This window comes from Pelobates fuscus, chromosome 3 (genome assembly GCF_036172605.1).
Source record: "Pelobates fuscus isolate aPelFus1 chromosome 3, aPelFus1.pri, whole genome shotgun sequence".
Classification (NCBI taxonomy): domain Eukaryota; kingdom Metazoa; phylum Chordata; class Amphibia; order Anura; family Pelobatidae; genus Pelobates; species Pelobates fuscus.
Genome location: NC_086319.1, coordinates 74,101,058 through 74,119,516, shown reverse-complemented (window position 1 = coordinate 74,119,516; position 18,459 = coordinate 74,101,058). Strand labels below are relative to the sequence as shown.

Here is an 18,459-nt window from a genome sequence, read left to right as displayed (position 1 = left end):
AGAATAGAGGACTAAATATTGATTTGGGATTCCTGTCCCACTACCAACACTTTACATGAACACTCTCCCAGCATTATCTTACTATTCTGTCATATGTACCAACACTTTAAAATGCATTCCTATATGTTTATTCTATCTGTATACCAAGTACTATGTGTTAACCTATGCTTTCCCATACTCATATGCATGTATGCTTTTATATATATATATATATTTCTGTGCATTTATATTTGTGTATATGAGTTCATGTGCATGTATGTATATGTGTTTATGTATATGTACATGTGTTTATGCGTTCACATATACACATTTATGTGTGTGTGCATGTATAAAGTGTACCATCCTCTGCACTGTCTGCTTGTTTGTTTTTCTTTTCCCTCTCTCCCCCCTCACTCTGCTCTTCAGAAAGATATTTATGACCCTCTACAAAGATGGTGTCTATTTTCTACCAAACCTGTGTCTTATCTACACTCATGTCGCTTTAACCCCTATATCACAACTCAACTTTGAATTCTATGTGTCGTCTTGCTCAGAAATGCTTCAGACTTGAGAAAGGGAGGTTATCCCGAAAGCTTGTCACTAAAAAATTCTGTTAGTCCAATAAAAAAGGTATTACAAGATACAAATTTTATCTGTTTTTTACATATATATATATATATATATATATATATATTATGTTTTGTCATTTAAAGGAACACTATAGTCACCTAAATTACTTTAGCTAAATAAAGCCGTTTTAGTGTATAGATCATTCCCCTACAATTTCACTGCCCAATTCACTGTCATTTAGGAGTTAAATCACTTTGTTTCTGTTTATGCAGCCCTAGCCACACCTTCTCTGGCTATGATTGACAGAGCCTGCATGAAAAAAAAACTGGTTTCACTTTCAAAACAGATGTAATTTACCTTAAATAATTGTATCTCAATCTCTAAATTTAACTTTAAACACATACAGGAGGCTCTTGCAGGGTCTAGCAAGCTATTAACATAGCAGGGGATAAGTAAATCTTAATTAAATAGAACTTGCAATAAAGAAAGCCTAAATAGGGCTCTCTTTACAGGAAGTGTTTATGGAAGGCTGTACAAGTCACATGCAGGGAGGTGTGACTAGGGTTCATAAACAAAGGGATTTAACTCTTAAATGGCAGAGGATTGAGCAGTGAGGCTGCAGGGGCATGTTCTATACACCAAAACTGCTTCATTAAGCTAAAGTTGTTCAGGTGACTATAGTGTCCCTTTAAAATTTATTTAACTTGGACTATATATAATTAGATTTTGACCGTATTTAGTTCATGCAACTCAGCTTTTCATCCTTCCAAGGTCAATAAAACGAGTAGCACTAATTGGATAATAACACCCAGACCCCAGGGCATACTTTAAGACTGCGCTGGTCTCTGTGCTGCCGTCCCATCTCCATCAATGAGACCATCAAGACGGATGATCTCAGCCAATCAGATTGACAGCCACTAGAAGCATTTGAAATCTGCAGAACAGCAATGTTTTGCATTTCAGGGTTAAACAGATAAGGGCATGGCACCTAGACCACTTTATCTCAATGATGGGTGCCTATGGTGTCACTTTAAAAACTTGTGACAAGGGGCGGGCCCTGACCGCTGAGCCAAGCAGACGCAAGGTAGAGCTGCTCCTGCTCCTAGAGGGCAATTTTACCCAAAATAAGCATTCAACAAACCTCAAGTGACCCACAGAGGCCATCAACAGAGCGGTCTTAACGAGATCAACAAGCTGATGCCAAACATGCAGCATACCCCGCAAAATAAACCGAAACACGGCTCGCAGCCTACTAGCACAATCGGCGCGAGGGAGACGGCCGCTCCCCCGCCGCCATCACTGGCAGAAACTGCGAACAAGGGCCTCTGTTCCCCCCCTATGGACTGGCGGGGGTCATCCCGGTCCCTGAGGGATCCCTGCAGACACCGCGGTAGCTGCCTCAGCCTCGGCCTGTCAACGCTGAAATGGCGGTGACCCTCAATGGGCTATCCGACACTACACAGGAGTTGGAAACCCTGAAGCAGCTAGACGAAATATTCGAGGCCTTTTAGAGATAACTCGAGGAGTGACAGGCCGCTGCTCGTGACCCGGCTGGAAACTTACCGCTGGTATTGCTGTCCCACGCTTGCCTCAGAAAAGCTCCTCAGCAAACAAAGTGTGCAAGAAAATGGCGTCAAGGCAGGCGCCACTTCCCTCCGTCAAGCAAAACAATGCAACTACACCGATGGCGGTGCCGCGAGAGACACAACCGGCCCTCCTCAAACCAAAGACAAACCCAGGATACACAATGAGCAGGCAAGTCTACCCAAACGGCACCCGTACACCGGGGACAGGACACTGACAAGCCGCAAGCGATAGGACTCATCCAGACCACTCACCAGCATCCCATCACATACGTGAGCAGAGGAGCCCGACATCAGGGACCTCAGGTTGGGGATGGGAGGTAGCTGAGCCCCGCGTTGGGAAGCAGGCAGCGGCTGGGAAACCAGAAGGTATAGGCTGAGCGAAGGGGCTGTGCGGGACTCTTTCTGGGACTTCCCTACACTTATACCACCTCTGCCGCTGTTGGGGATCGCCACCCCAAACCTATAACTGGCGCTCCCAACTATCTATAAGAGTTATAGAGCAAAGAGCTATGCCTGATAAGAGACACTTAACTCATTGGTGAGGAAGAGTACCTTATGTTTTGTTTCTGCTTATTTGCTTATAATTTTACCTGGCTCCCTTGCTAAACCTTACGGTATGGGTGATTAGATCTAGCATGTTGTGAAGTCCTCTATCCCGTAGTCCAGACTCTTGTGGTATAAAAGGCGTGCATTACTGATTGAAGGCAGCGTGTTACAAATCACTAATGGCGCATGTAACTCCCAATATTGCATCAAGCTACATACCAGGATCAACGATGCATTTAACCATGCAGTTTAGTGTGCTTTAACCCCCATGCCTAGCTAGTCTCTCTGATTTAACATAAACGTGTTTTCCAGCCTAGACATGTGGAACTAGCCTCTTTCTACCTGTTATTAATCTTCATTCTATCTAACTCTTACCTAGTATATAACTCTATTAAATGCATAACCATGCATAGTCCGATACTGGGATTGGAATGTTAAGCCCAGTTCAGTAATGTGTTGTCTAGCCGGACCGTTACTCTCATTGCAACTACTAGGTGAAACCTATCTGTGAGCCAAGCAAATGTTCCCCTTTGTTCTTATGAAACTTAAGACATTATCCTGCTTACTTATCTGTCTCAAAAAAAAAAAAAAGTGCAATGTTTCTCTATAATGCCATGTGATTAAGTGTGAATACAAACCTGGTTGCACCATTGCAAATCCATATGTTTAACCTCTGCACGAACAAAATAAAGAATAAAAAAAAAACTAGTGACAAGCTGTTTACTTACTTATTTATGAAATATTTTACAAGCATGGATACATTGAGATTTCTCTAATTTTCAAGTATGTCATCTGAAATTTAAATTTAGAGATATTAGAGGCAAATACATGTATTTTCTTATGTTATATTTTGAGTGACTTCTCCAAAACCATTGCTACTGAGAGTAGAAAAATGCAGTGGTGTTGGTTGGTGAATCTGTTGTACAGGAAGGAGCAGATGTTTTTAGGCCAGTAAGCCTCATCTATAGAAACAAAATAGTGAAGGTTAGCAAATTGGGAGTGAAAGACTGTGCTCCCACGTGGTTTCCCCAGATTTCCAGGACACAGGACATTATATGCTGGCCCTGAGCAGCGGTAAGATTGTGAGTGATATCTTGTTGTGCAAGGCCCAGGCAGCATTCCAAAACAGAATGGTTCATCATAAGAGATAGATAAAGCCTAATTAAGTATTTCTTACAAAAAAAAAACAAATCGCCACAAAGCGAGAGAGAAAATATGTAGGGAGGAAAGATTTGAGATTCAATCTATGTGCTGCTTGTTAGTCACCACTATGTACATGCTGCATCCAGGAAGTCATTAGGATAAAAAACAGGTGTATTTGTTATTCATTAACTGGACATAAAGAATGACCAAAATACAAAGCATAACACATCTCTTTAATTTTTTTTGTTGCAGGTGCTTCAACTGTTCTGCAAACTAAATATTTTACTTGGGTTTATGTGAAATGTTTAGTTTTATCCTAACACTTTAAATTAAGGAAGTGCTTTTGCATGAAGGAATCTCTACGACAACGATGATGTCCCACTCTCTAAAGTGCATAACAGAAGTGCAAGACCATCACTATCATTTCACACACAGACCATCTATTCGGCCTTATGTATGTTCAACATCCAGTGATTTGCAAGAAGAAAAAGATCATTTGGCTCAATATATTTTTCCTCAACTAAATAAGTTTGCATTTTCTCGCGGGTCTACCTTCAAACCTGTGGACCTACGGTGGGAAACAGAAGAAAGAGACAATTCAGGAACTTTATTCCGTGAGCATACACACCCAATCTCTTCTCAGCAGCTGAAGCTTTCCCTTGATTATATTAATAAGTCATCACCTTTCTTTATATGCATACTTGGTCATAGATATGGAGAGTTTGTTTCAGAGACTCAGTGTAATCGTTCAATTAGTTCTCCAGATCTGCCAAATCTTAATACTTTATCTAGAGTGGAACAGAATCTCATTGTGGCAGAAAACAATGGCTATCCCTGGGTATTAGAAGGAAGTAACAAACATTGTAGCCTGACTGAGCTGGAAATTATAGAAGCTGCTTTTTCAAGCGATGCTCATTTTAACTACTTCTATTTTAGAGATCATACTTATATTGAAGAAAAACTAAAAACAGCCACACCGGAGGAAAAGAAATTGGTCTTGTCCACATTTGCAAGTAAAAACGAACTGGAAGAATCAAAGATATGGGAACTGAAAATCAGAATTGTTGATAGGGGATTGCCTGTAAGATTCTTTAAAACTAAAGAGGAACTTAGCCATTTAGTGCTAAAAGATTGGTATGATGTTATAGAAAAAGTCTACCCCCTCAGTGCCACTCCTGCTAACATAGGTAAGACCTCTTTTAATTGATTGAAATTTGAAAGTGAAAATAGCATGCAGTCATGCTTTATATTGCCTTTTTTCGTGAGGCAGAGGCCCCACAACAGATCCAAAAAGGTAGGGAGCAATAAAGAAAATGATGTTAGTGTGTGCAAGAATGTGGAATAGTGTGTGTGTCTGTCAGTGAGTGCGTGTCTGTTAGTGAGTGTGTGTGTTGGTAAGTGTTGCGATGGCCGCAGCTGGACAGTGGAGGACCTGAAGGTGCACGGAAGCATGCAACCTCATGACCACTTCTGCTTTTAGATGTGGAAATGGTAGTAGGAGTGTGTATGTGCAGCCACCGATGGCAGGTGGGAGCTTTACATAATAATAAACTAGGGCGAGGGTGGACATGCCCTTGTCCCCTCCCCCCACCACCACTTTGTGGCACGGACATCCCTCTCTACCCCCAGGTTGTTAGGGGTCCACAATAATTGTTGAATAGAGTGAATAATGCCCAGATTTTTCAGTCCAAATAGCCCGATATGCAGTTGGATGGTTTTGTCCCATTCGGTTTGAGACCATTCGTTAGTGAATAAACTCGTATATATGCATTTACATTGCCACCACATAACATTAATATAGAGTACACCTAACCTTCTATTACCAGAGTTAATAAATATGCATAATTGGGTTTGAGAAGCAAGGGTCCCCAATAATTTTGTGTTGTACTCCTATACTGACACCTAGTAAGGGAATACTTAAGGCAGATCAGATTATTTAAAAACCTGCAAAAGAACGAGATACACATGTCAGTAAAGGGGCACTGCATTCTGAAACTGACCAATCATTGTAATGCAATTTTTAGATAATGTATTACATATGCAAAAACAAGAGGGGGAAAAAAGATTTTTAGATTTTGTGCAAATCCAGGCTTGAGCTCTGTACTCACCAACAAGTAATTTAGCCAGTAATGATACTCTCATTCTCAGTGCCGGAATCACTACAGCTTAATGTAGTGGTTTTGGTAGAAAGAGCCTGTCCTGTAGGAGGGTTTTCTTGCTCTCCTTTGTCACTCAAGGTTTTGGCCTAGAGATCTATTCTGACTTTATGCCAAGAATTAATTGACAAGTGGGAGACGGTGCCAAAGAGCTTTAAATGTACTTCTATACATTGCTAGCATTTCTGAGATTTGATGCTCTTTAGTTTAAAGCGAACTTGACAGGTACACTTTAAGGGTAGTTATTTCAGGCTCTACTGTCTTTTATAAAATAATAATTATCATATGAACTTGAAAGAAAAATCAAAGAGCATGTGTTTCACTAAACTCTCAATTCCACGCATACATTATTCTGAGCACAAATATCTGCATTATGTTTTCAGCAATTCTAGAGTCATGAACGGCCTTCTAAGTGCATGGCAGTGTATTGCTTTTAAGCAAAACATATAGCACAGGGCAGGGGACCTGATCTTAGTGTCACAGCCTCGTTAACGAATTCCAATGAGAACCGTATGCTTCTGTCTGATTAACATGGTCCAGTCACTATCTTGGGAGCACTGACGTTATGTATTCTTTATGCATCAGTGAATCCATGCATAGTTATGAAACTTAAGAAGATGTATTTTTCCATTCACCCAATGACACATGAATGTTGCACAGAAATATGGAGGTAAATGGAAGAAAAAAAAATAATAATAATTTTTAACCCACTACAAGATTATTAAATTGTAACCTAAACACAATATTATTCTAGGTATGTTGATAGAAATTACATGAACAAACTAGAAAAGCACAGACTGCACAGTGGCTAAACAGCACCATCTAGGGACCAGGAAGAGTCACTACCACATGTGAATGTTGCATTTCAAATATTAGGTATCCTCAAAAAATATCATGACTGAAGAACTTAATGTAGAGGTCCTTTTGCTTAGATACTGTTGCTGCGTCCTATGAGAAGCACCCAATTGGCTGAGTATTTGCTGCGCATGTCCAGCTACTCTATAATCCTTTAAGGACACATGACAGACATTTTCCATCATGCAGGATTTTTACTTCTGAAGCTGTGTTCACAATGGACAAGAAACATTGATTGGTACAAGTTCATCTCGGTCTCACAGCCGAATTATTGGCACAGAGATCGGGGTGGCACTGGATTAGTAGTTTACCAGTATTTCCTAGATTTTACATGTGGGCCCAACAATCTAAAATATAGGGGTATACGCAAACATTATCAACAAATATAATTAAAACAATAGAGTGTTTTCTTTAAATATTTAATTTTTCACATTAAAAGAACATTATACTCATCCCATGCTGGATAATTTTATGGAGATAGATAGTGTCAGATTGTTGTTTTCAGAATCACTCTATTATACTAGATGTTTTTTTTTGGTTGGAACCATGCATGCCGATGAAAACCAGAAATACAGGGAGTGCAGAATTATTAGGCAAGTTGTATTTTTGAGGATTAATTTTATTATTGAACAACAACAATGTTCTCAATGAACCCAAAAAACTCATTAATATCAAAGCTGAATATTTTTGGAAGTAGTTTTTAGTTTGTTTTTAGTTATAGCTATTTTAGGGGGATATCTGTGTGTGCAGGTGACTATTACTGTGCATAATTATTAGGCAACTTAACAAAAAACAAATATATACCCATTTCAATTATTTATTTTTACCAGTGAAACCAATATAACATCTCAACATTCACAAATATACATTTCTGACATTCAAAAACATAACAAAAACAAATCAGTGACCAATATAGCCACCTTTCTTTGCAAGGACACTCAAAAGCCTGCCATCCATGGATTCTGTCAGTGTTTTGATCTGTTCACCATCAACATTGCGTGCAGCAGCAACCACAGCCTCCCAGACACTGTTCAGAGAGGTGTACTGTTTTCCCTCATTGTAAATCTCACATTTGATGATGGACCACAGGTTCTCAATGGGGTTCAGATCAGGTGAACAAAGAGGCCATGTCATTAGATTTTCTTCTTTTATACCCTTTCTTGCCAGCCACGCTGTGGAGTACTTGGACGCGTGTGATGGAGCATTGTCCTGCATGAAAATCATGTTTTTCTTGAAGGATGCAGACTTCTTCCTGTACCACTGCTTGAAGAAGGTGTCTTCCAGAAACTGGCAGTAGGACTGGGAGTTGAGCTTGACTCCATCCTCAACCCGAAAAGGCCCCACAAGCTCATCTTAGATGATACCAGCCCAAACCAGTACTCCACCTCCACCTTGCTGGCGTCTGAGTCGGACTGGAGCTCTCTGCCCTTTCCCAATCCATCCATCTGGCCCATCAATACTCACTCTCATTTCATCAGTCCATAAAACCTTAGAAAAATCAGTCTTGAGATATTTCTTGGCCCAGTCTTGACGTTTCAGCTTGTGTGTCTTGTTCAGTGGTGGTCGTCTTTCAGCCTTTCTTACCTTGGCCATGTCTCTGAGTATTGCACACCTTGTGCTTTTGGGCACTCCAGTGATGTTGCAGCTCTGAAATATGGCCAAACTGGTGGCAAGTGGCATCTTAGCAGCTGCACGCTTGACTTTTCTCAGTTCATGGGCGGTTATTTTGCGCCTTGGTTTCTCCACACGCTTCTTGCGACCCTGTTGACTATTTTGAATGAAACGCTTGATTGTTCGATGATCACGCTTCAGAAGCTTTGCAATTTTAAGAGTGCTGCATCCCTCTGCAAGATATCTCACTATTTTTGACTTTTCTGAGCCTGTCAAGTCCTTCTTTTGACCCATTTTGCAAAAGGAAAGGAAGTTGCCTAATAATTATGCACACCTGATATAGGGTGTTGATGTCATTAGACCACACCCCTTCTCATTACAGAGATGCACATCACCTAATATGCTTAATTGGTAGTAGGCTTTCAAGCCTATACAGCTTGGAGTAAGACAACATGCATAAAGAGGATGATGTGGTCAAAATACTCATTTGCCTAATAATTCTGCACTCCCTGTAAGTAAAGGGATTGAAAGGATTATCAGTCTTCCTCTGCTTTTCTGTATTACTTATTATTATTATCACCATTTATATAGTGCCAACAGATTCCGTAGCGCTTTACAATATCATTAGAGGGGGGATTTAACTATAAATAGAACAATTACAAGAAAACTTACAGGAACGATAGGTTGAAGAGGGCCCTGCTCAAACGACCTTACAGCCTATAGGAAGTGGGGTATAAAACACATTAGGACAGGAACTAGCAATCAAATTAGGTGGGAGTGAAGCAAAGCTGGAGGAGAGAGTAGAGTGCTGCTCTTTAGGAGAGAGTAAGAGACAGGTATGTGAGGTAGAGGTTAGTCTGGGAGGCCATAAGCTTTCCTAAAGAGCTGGGTTTTAAGGCATTTCTTAACTGATTGAAGACTAGGGAAGAGTCTGATGGCGGTAGGCAGGCTATTCCATAGGAAGGGAGCCAACTGCGAGAAGTACTGCAAACGCGAGTTGGCCGTACGGGTGCGAGCAGCGGACAGGATAAGGTCGGGCAGAGCGGAGAGACCGAGAACGGGCATACCTATGGATCTGTTATGAGATATAAGAGGAGCTAGAATTGGTCAGTGCTTTATAGGTAGGGGTTAGCACTTTGAATTGACTCCTATAGCCAATGTAAGGACTGTCAGAGGGGTGAGGTGTGAGAGGACCGACTAGAGAGGAAATTCATTCTGGCAGCAGCATTCATTACAGACTGTAGAGGGGCAATACAGCTTTTGGGAAGACTAATTAGGAGAGGGTTACAATAATCCATGCAGGAAATTACTAGAGCATGGACAAGCTGCTTGGTAGCATCTTGTGTAAGAAAGAGCCGGATGCGGGTTATGTTTTTAAGATGGAATCTACAGGATATGGCAAAATACTGGATGTCAGGCTCAAAGGTGAAGCCAGAGTCAAGTTTGACGCCAAGACCGCGCGCTTGCAAGGATGGACTTAAGTGGATACCACTAACTTGAAGGGAGAGCGAAAGAGGAGGATCAATATGAGGAGGAAAGACAAGGAGCTCAGTTTTAGAGAGTTTGGAGTTTCAGAAAGCGGGAGAACATCCAGTCAGAGATGGAAGATAGGCAAGCAGTGACATGTTGCAGGACGGCAGGGGAGCGGTCCGGTAGGAGAGAGATATCTAGGTGTCATCACCATACAGGTGGTAGTGGAATCCAAAGGGGTAATAGGTTTGCCAAGAGAGACAGTATAAAGAATAAATAAAAGGGGACCAAGGACAGAGCCTCGGGGGACTCCAGCCGAGAAAGGACAAGGGGAGGAGATGCCATTAGAAAAGGAGATGCTGAATGAGCGTTGGGAGAGATAAAAGGAAAACCATGAGAGGACAGAGTCACAGAGACCGAGTGATTGAAGAGTTTGAAGAAGGAGAGCATGATCAATGGTGTCAAAGGCAGCAGAGAGGTCAATAAGAATTAGCATAGAGTAGCGGCCTTTGGATTTAGCTACGATTAGGTCGTTAGTAACTTTGATAAGTGCAGTCTCAGTATAGTGGAGAGGGCGGAAGCCAGATTGAAAAGGGTCAAGGAGAGAGTTGGAATTGAGGAAGTGAGACACACAGGCAAAGACAAGACTTTCTAGAAGATTTAAGGAAAAAGGGAACAGGGATATAGGACGATAGTTAGAGGGGGAGGATGGGTCAAGAGATGTTTTTTTCAGGATAGGTACTACAGTGGCAAACACTCACAAGACAAACAATCATACTGTCAGAGTTATTCATTAAAATTAGAATTCTAAGTGCATTCAAAGGACAGTTCAAATTTAAGGCCACAGTAGCCAAACAGAAAGATTAAAAGAGAAAGAAGGAAAGGGTGTGCCTTAACCCCTTAAGGACCAAACGTCTGGAATAAAAGGGAATCATGACATGTCACACGTCATGTGTCCTCAAGGGGTTAAAGGAATGGTATTGTAAGTAAAAAATACTTTATATGAGTAGATAATATAATACAGTCCAAGTAACTTAACACTAGTCCAAAATAGTGTAATCCACAGCAGTAGGGCGAATTCTTTGTGGAATTCTTTGTAGATAGGATGGATAATCATGAGTGTAGGCTTGTGATCCGATGGAACATGTGGGGTAGAAAGTTACTTGGACTGTATTATATTATCTACTTATATAAAGTATTTTTACTTACAATACCATTCCTTTAAGTTGACTTAGAGAATTTTTCCAGTTCGACTATTTTGACTTTAAATTTGAAATTCACTTTGAATTATCACGTTAGGTAATAACCCTGTTTGCAATATTACTAAGTGTTTCTGTCCTGGTGTCTTTAGTTGTACAGATCCTTCCTGCTTCCACTCATCACATTGCACATGAACAGGCAGTGGGTGTGAGAATAGGCTCTAAGATCCTGGAACCTGCTTCTCAGCCCAAACAGTGGTTAATGCTCTCCTCATAACCCTGACATTTTAGAGTGGTAGTTGCTCCTTTATCGCACATGCGAACCTCCTGAAATGCAAGGCTAAGGGCAGGTGCTGTAACAATAGGTGGCTTAGCAGTGATAAAATAATGGATACAAAGTAGAATTTTTCAGCCATGTTTAATTTTCCTATAAACTGATATTCAAACAAACAGTACTTTATTTTTAAAATATTTCTATACACACCCCTCTGTCAGGTCTACAGGTACCTGTCCCCCATAATCAACAACAGGGGATTGATAGTATGCACACCCATCACAGCACAAGGGCTCTCCATACATTGTAAGGGATAACAAGCAAGATGGTAGAATGGGCCTGCAGCCATTAGGGCCTCACAATGCTAAGGAAAAGCAAAGGGATAGGGCTCCCACAAGGCTGTAGCTCAGCTTCCTGAGATGGTTAGTTAGTTAGGGAATGAGTGCCCGTTTACCCCTATACAACTAACCCCAACTTTTTGTTTTCTGTACCCATTCCCTACCCCAACGCACCAACAACTAACCAAATATGTGACATATGCATTTGTTGTATTGTTGAGAAGTCTTTGATAATGTACCAACAGCTTCTCCCCCTGCCCCCCATTTTTCCTTCTCTATCCCGAAAACGAATAAAAATTGTCAAATTGGAAAAAAAAATATTGCTATACAAACTTGGAACATGCTGGTTGGTCGCTATGTAAAGATTTTTTTTTTTTATTATTCCAGACACACTCATGGGGATCAGGCCCGGAAATGCCTAGTGGGCCACGATAGTCCGAGGCTGGCAGAGGAGGTTAAAAGATCTCTCCTGCCAGCCCAAGCAGCACTGCCCCTAAAAGGGAGGGTCTAAACGTCTCTGTCCCCTCAAGGGTCAGAAGGAAATTGGGTTACTGGGGGAAAGTGCATCCGGCTGCATGCCGGACAGCCTCTCGCATTCTCCAATATTATCAGAACATTGCCGTGGTAACCCGCTGCAATGCTCTGAAACATTTGCTCTCACAAGAGACAGACATGGTCTGTACCCTGCGGGGGTACAGACCACATCACTAGCCCACTGGACCACCCGGGATCATCATCAGCATGCTCCCTCTCCCCAGACAAGGTAATAAGGGGAGCGGGTGTAAATGTATACATGTGTTTATTTTTTTAATAGTAAAATTAGTTAGTACATTGATTATTTAAGCCCCTATTAGTAGATTGATTATTTAATCCCCTATACCTTATATACACAAACTACACCCCTGCACTTACAAATAAGCACACTACACACACGTTATACCCCTATTTGCACACTACACCCCCTGCACTTACACACTACACACTATACCTCAAATATATATATATAGTACACCCCCTGCACTTACTTACACACACACTGTACTTCTATATACACACAACACCCCCTGCACTTGCAAACATACTACACACCCTCTATACTGTCTATAAACACACTACAAACACTCAATATCGTCTATAAACAAACTACTATACCAACTATAAACACACACTATACCCCTTGCACTCTCACACACACTCTATACCCCCATACACTGCACTCACACACACTACACAAAATCTATACCCCCTATAAACACACATTACACCACATGCATACACACACAAATGCAATACACACACTCTATGCCCCCTATAAGCACACACTACACTACCACTGCACTTACACACACTATTTCCATATACACATACACTATACCCCTATACACACAGGCTCTCAACAATTAGTGCAGGCAATCCCCTACTTCTCATGGTCCGTCGGCAATAATATCTGATATTTGGCAACTATGTTAGTTCTCCCCTCCCTCCCCCAAATCTGCGGCAGTGCGAGAAGCAGTTGGCTGCTGTCACTCTTTGCACCCCTAATCATGGGCAGACCTTTGGTGGTGGTCTTATGTTGCCTGCCCCACGCTACAGGTCCTGCTCATCACCTAGGTGAGTCAGGCAACCGCGAGGCCCCAGTGAGCGCAAGACCTTAGGTAGCCACCTAGATCGCCAAATTATATAGCCGCCTATGAGTTACTTTTCTGTTATTTACTCATGTGCTCTGCACTTTCCGTACATTTGATTTGGATTGTTTTATTTTGTTGTGATAATGATCATTTGCTTTGTTTCATTTTTAAAGGTCATGAACACAATCTTGTTCGAGCTTACAATGAAGCATTTGCAGAAAATCTTTGCAAAGATTTTGTATCATCTAAACAACTTGAGGAACTGATCACAGACATGGATAACTTTGCATTTAGTGCATTGAGGAATAAAAAGTTGTGTTACTCCATGGAATCTGACAGCACTGACTCTGGCTCTCGCAATATCACCACACCAAGGTAGAGCTAGTTAATCGTATGACTCTTTATAGGGCATATGTAACTGACAGTAACATAAAATGTTTTGTATGGAAATTCTCAACAATCTTCTACGTGTCTGTATCTCCTCATTAACTCAATTTCTTCAGACTTTTTTCTTGGTCTCCTCCTTGACCCCAGACCCCTAGTGCAGAAAAAAAACCTCCTTTGCGATCCAGTTTGCCATTTTACAAGTTCATTCATGAAAACCCACCTATTTATAAAAGCCATTGAAAAACCCCTATTATTTCATTTTCATCCTCACCTCCATCACTAAAACAAAAATATTTTAGAGGGAAAATGAAAACCAAAAACATAATAAAAAACAGGTGAACGACTCACTTTTTATATACACATACGCGTATGGGAAAAAAAGGCATTCTGTAGCTTTGTTCCACAAGAGGGCGCCTCTGACTAACTGAATTAATTCCTTTATATACACTTTCTACTTTACTGGACTAGATCATTTACCATTATGATACTACATTAAGAGGACAAGCTCCTTATGGAGAAAAAGATCATTTCTCAGTTATATTATGCTAAGGTTATTATTTTGCCCATTGTATTGTTCAGTTGATTCATTCTTCATTATGTAAATAATGCATTAAAGGAACACTCCAAGCGGATGGCGCCTGGTGGGACCCTGGTAAGTTGTCACACGGTTCTTAAGTGTTTTGACTACTGATACTGGGAGCGTACAAGGGCACTCCTGGTACATGAATCACTAGAGTGGGCGGCGCTGGTTATGGAGCATAGAGAGTTTCTTTAAAGATAAATTCAAAAACGTTAACTTCAAATATTTAGAAATACTAAGATGTGATGTTCCTGACTTTGCTGTAAGACCTTAGTCTTTGCAGTGCCTGTAGCATGCTTTGCCCAGGTCAGGCATAGACTCAGTTATTAATTCAATCAAGATACTCCCATAACTGTCCTTGGCAGTGCAGAACGTATCCCATCTTTGCATAGCAGTAGTTTATAAACCCAGCAGGGGTTTTTGGGAGTTATAATTCAGTTTTACACAGTTGTATTATTGAAATGGGTGTGCATATGAAGTAAAGCTAGTTATTATTGTTTTGTTTTAAGAAAATAGAGATCATTGATAAAAAAAACAAAAAAAAACACACACACAAACAAAAAAAATACAGCATAATTAACAGTAACTCAACCAGTATGGGTGACATATGTCACAATGTGTGGTCGCCATTTTATATATAAAACATTATGAAATAGTAGTAGTCTATGTTGAGTTAATATATTTGTCAAACATGAAAGTTATACATTACCTGGTATGGTGCCTAGAGTTAATTTACAAATAATCTAGGTCTTTGAAATTATTTATTGAAACATGCATGTAACATTATTTTACAACGAAAATTCAGATTTCATTTTATTAATATAATAGGCAAAGGAAAGGGTTTTTTTACTGTAAGAACAATCAGGATGTGGAATTCTCTGCCTGAAGAAGTGGTTTTATCAGAGTCCATACAGATGTTCAAACAGCTACTAAATGCATACTTGAAAAACTGAATATTTAAGGATATAATCTTTCAATGTAGGGTAATAACTGCTTGATCCAAGGATAAATCTTACTGCCATTCTGGGGTCAAGAAGGAATTTTTTTCCTAGCTTGTTGCAAAATTGGAAGTGCTTCAAACTGGGGTTTTTTTGCCTTCTTTTGGATCAACAGTAAAAAGCATATGTGAGGAAGGCTGAACTTGATGGACTAAAGTCTCTTTTCAGCTATGTAACTATGTAACTATGTAACTATGTAATAGAATACATTAATGGGCAACTCTCATGAGAGGCTGCAGACTGGCCTTTCAGAGCGTTGATTGGAATTTCCATTGTCAGATGTTTTTCCAGAATGTACCACAATAGAATTTAAAAAAAGGCCACTTCTTGTTGGGTGCAGCATAGGGCCTGTATTCCAGGGGTTCGCCAGGCTATTGTTCGTTTATCACCAACACTATAAATATTCGTCCTCAGATCTGCATATGAAACTGGAGAGTTTATTCTTTCCAGAGGCAAACCCAGTATCAGTGGAATAGACCCAATGGAATCATGAGACAATATTTCATGTCTTACAGGACAGATTGGATCATAAGAAAACCTCAGGAATGTCAGAATGTGATATGCAAAGTCATTAACAATTATCATAGTCATTCTGCTTTCTACTGGGTTTTTTTGCGGGTTTTTTTCCGATGCGGTGTATGAGGTGTTGTTAGGGAATGGCATGTGCAAAATAATTTTAGATTCAGTATTTGAGGATTTATGGCTAGTATAGGATGATTCTGCTGATGGTGACATAATGATCATAACAATATTCACATGTTTTTCCATGGAAGAGCATGCCAATCAGGGTGTGGGTTTTTTAGTCAATTATTAAGAAAAAGCCAGAGGGAAATATGGGAAGCCACCTGTCTTCCGGGAAGTTTTTTTTGCAGGTCTGACAAAAAATGCTTGTTTTGAGATTTCCCTGAAGCATCTGTCATTGATTAGTTTTTTCTTCCTTTCTCTGTCTTTTGCGCTGTAAATGACCATGTTGACTGGAATGGCTTTGTGTATCCAAAGGTGTTGAGTCCTGTAGAAGGGCATCAGTAACCAGAGGTTTGGTAGAAGTCCCTGAAGACAGAGTTTGTAAACGATTTCTCTTCTTCGTACAAGCTAACACAAGAAAATCAAACAAATATAAAATATGAACATTAGCAATTTAAGAAACACAAGTGTATTTGGCTCATAGATACAGAACACGGTTTAGCAGGACTTTAATGACCTATTAATATATAACAATGTACTTGAGTAAATGGACTATAATACAAACTGGCCACCAGCTTATTGATTGTGAATTCGTTGTTAATAGATATTTTAAAAGATTTAGAGAAATGCAGTTTCAAGTTTGCAGAAGATGATTCAAATAAGAATTATGATAATAGGAAATAGTTTTAAAATGTAAGAATAGTATAAAATGTAATATGTTTTAATAAATATAAATTAAGAATCAATTCAATACTACCTTGACCATGTTGCATTTTTGTACATTTTTTTCCACTATGTTCATTCAGGATGAATGATGACAATATAACATCAATATTTTTAGTGGGAGTACAAAGTATCAGTTTAAATGTACCTGATTAGAATAAATCAGAGGCATTCTGAGCCATTTTCCTAAGAATAAGGAGTGGACCAAGGTGATCTTGAAGTCTTCAAATATTTGTTAGGGGCATAAGCTTTTCGTTGTTTGGAACTGTAAAAATAGACCTCAATTTGACATGTTCTTCGGTCAAGAGAAAGGGGCAGTGTAATTAAAAACATTTTGTATTGCTTAGTATTTTGTGTAAATGGTACATTTTAAACTCTGTGTCTATATTTTAAGTTTATGTTACATGCACTATGTATAATACAGATAATTCATTGATTTTGCTAAAACATGAAGTAAAGTCATGGTTTTATTAAAGACACGTAGGCAAGTACTATGCCTTCTCTTTCTTTACTTAAATATAACAGCAAAGATAATTAGTAAATGAATGGAAACTGTTCAATCCAACAAGCAATAAATAACTTAAATGAAGAATATAATTGTAGTTCTGAATAACTTGAAGAAAAATAGGAATTGGGTACGATGAGATGTGATGAAAATCTTTGAAATGTCTGTGTCGTTGCAGAATTACACTTCAGAAAAAATTATATTAAATTAGTAAATTTATATCTATTGTTGAATTTAATGTAAACTAAGTTATAAACTGAACTAGATATTTATTAGAGTACAATAATACAGTGTATTATCCCCTGATATCAATAAAACTATGAGTTGAAGTAGATTCTGTTGAATTAATGGGTGGTGACCTCCATCTGAATTGATCAAAATCCCTTCTTAATGATAAGCCTCTGACTGCAAGTCTCTTCCAAGAAAAAAGGAGAGGGCTTGCTAAGGCTGCAATTCACAAGGACTGCAGCCTTTGCAAGCTCTTTTAAGATATACCCCAATGAATACATTCATGAAGATTCATGCATGTATTCATTGGGGACAAATCTACTGACAAAGGATACAAAGGAACTGGTTGGATTGCATTTTTCTTTGAGTTTTTTTACTTCTAGATTTATTCAAATTTTGTCGTTTTTGGAAAACGTTATTGGCCGAGGAAGGGCTATTTGAGAAGGGAGAGAGATCACTCTGTGATATCCCAAAACTGTATCTAGGATCCAAACAGCCGAGCTTAAATGACACCAAGCTTGGAAAAAACGGGTGAGTCTGCCACCCACCTTACCTGGGGAAGAAAGGTGATGTAAAAGAGTATATACTAAACTGATGTCTGTAGTTAGTCTGCCCTCTTGAACCTCTTGCATGCCAAGGATTTCCTCTTTAAGGGAAGAAATGTGCATTGAATCTGGAATCCTTGGATTGAGTTGTATGATTAAAGGAGCCCTTATTATTTCGGAATTAATTACCGGTAGCTCTTAAGTTGCTTCTGCCAGCCTAAGGATAAACCCGATTTGGAAAAACGTGTTTAATATTAGATTTCTCCTTATCCAAGGCTGTGAAGCCACTAACAAAAGTTATCAGCTCCTTAATAAATCCATCACCAAATAGCATGCCATTAGTTTCCTTTCCATCTTTGGAAGTAGCAAAATCTACCAATTTGGGCTCTATTTTTTATAAAATAGCATTGCGTCTTTTAACATTCAGTGTGGTATTAACATTACCAGCATGGCA

At 39.6% G+C, this 18,459-nt stretch overlaps 1 protein-coding gene across 1 annotated transcript in view; it reads left to right on the top strand.

Annotated features, from left to right (window-relative positions):
- Positions 1-4,197: 4,197 nt before the first annotated feature.
- The window catches only part of LOC134601631 (tetratricopeptide repeat protein 41-like), a 257,034-nt gene continuing 242,772 nt past the window's right edge, over positions 4,198-18,459 (top strand). Inside the window, exons 1-2 of the mRNA XM_063446148.1 lie at positions 4,198-5,011; positions 13,529-13,730. Of these exons, the coding sequence (XP_063302218.1) occupies positions 4,198-5,011; positions 13,529-13,730 (1,016 nt within the window). The remainder of the gene's footprint in view (positions 5,012-13,528; positions 13,731-18,459) is intronic.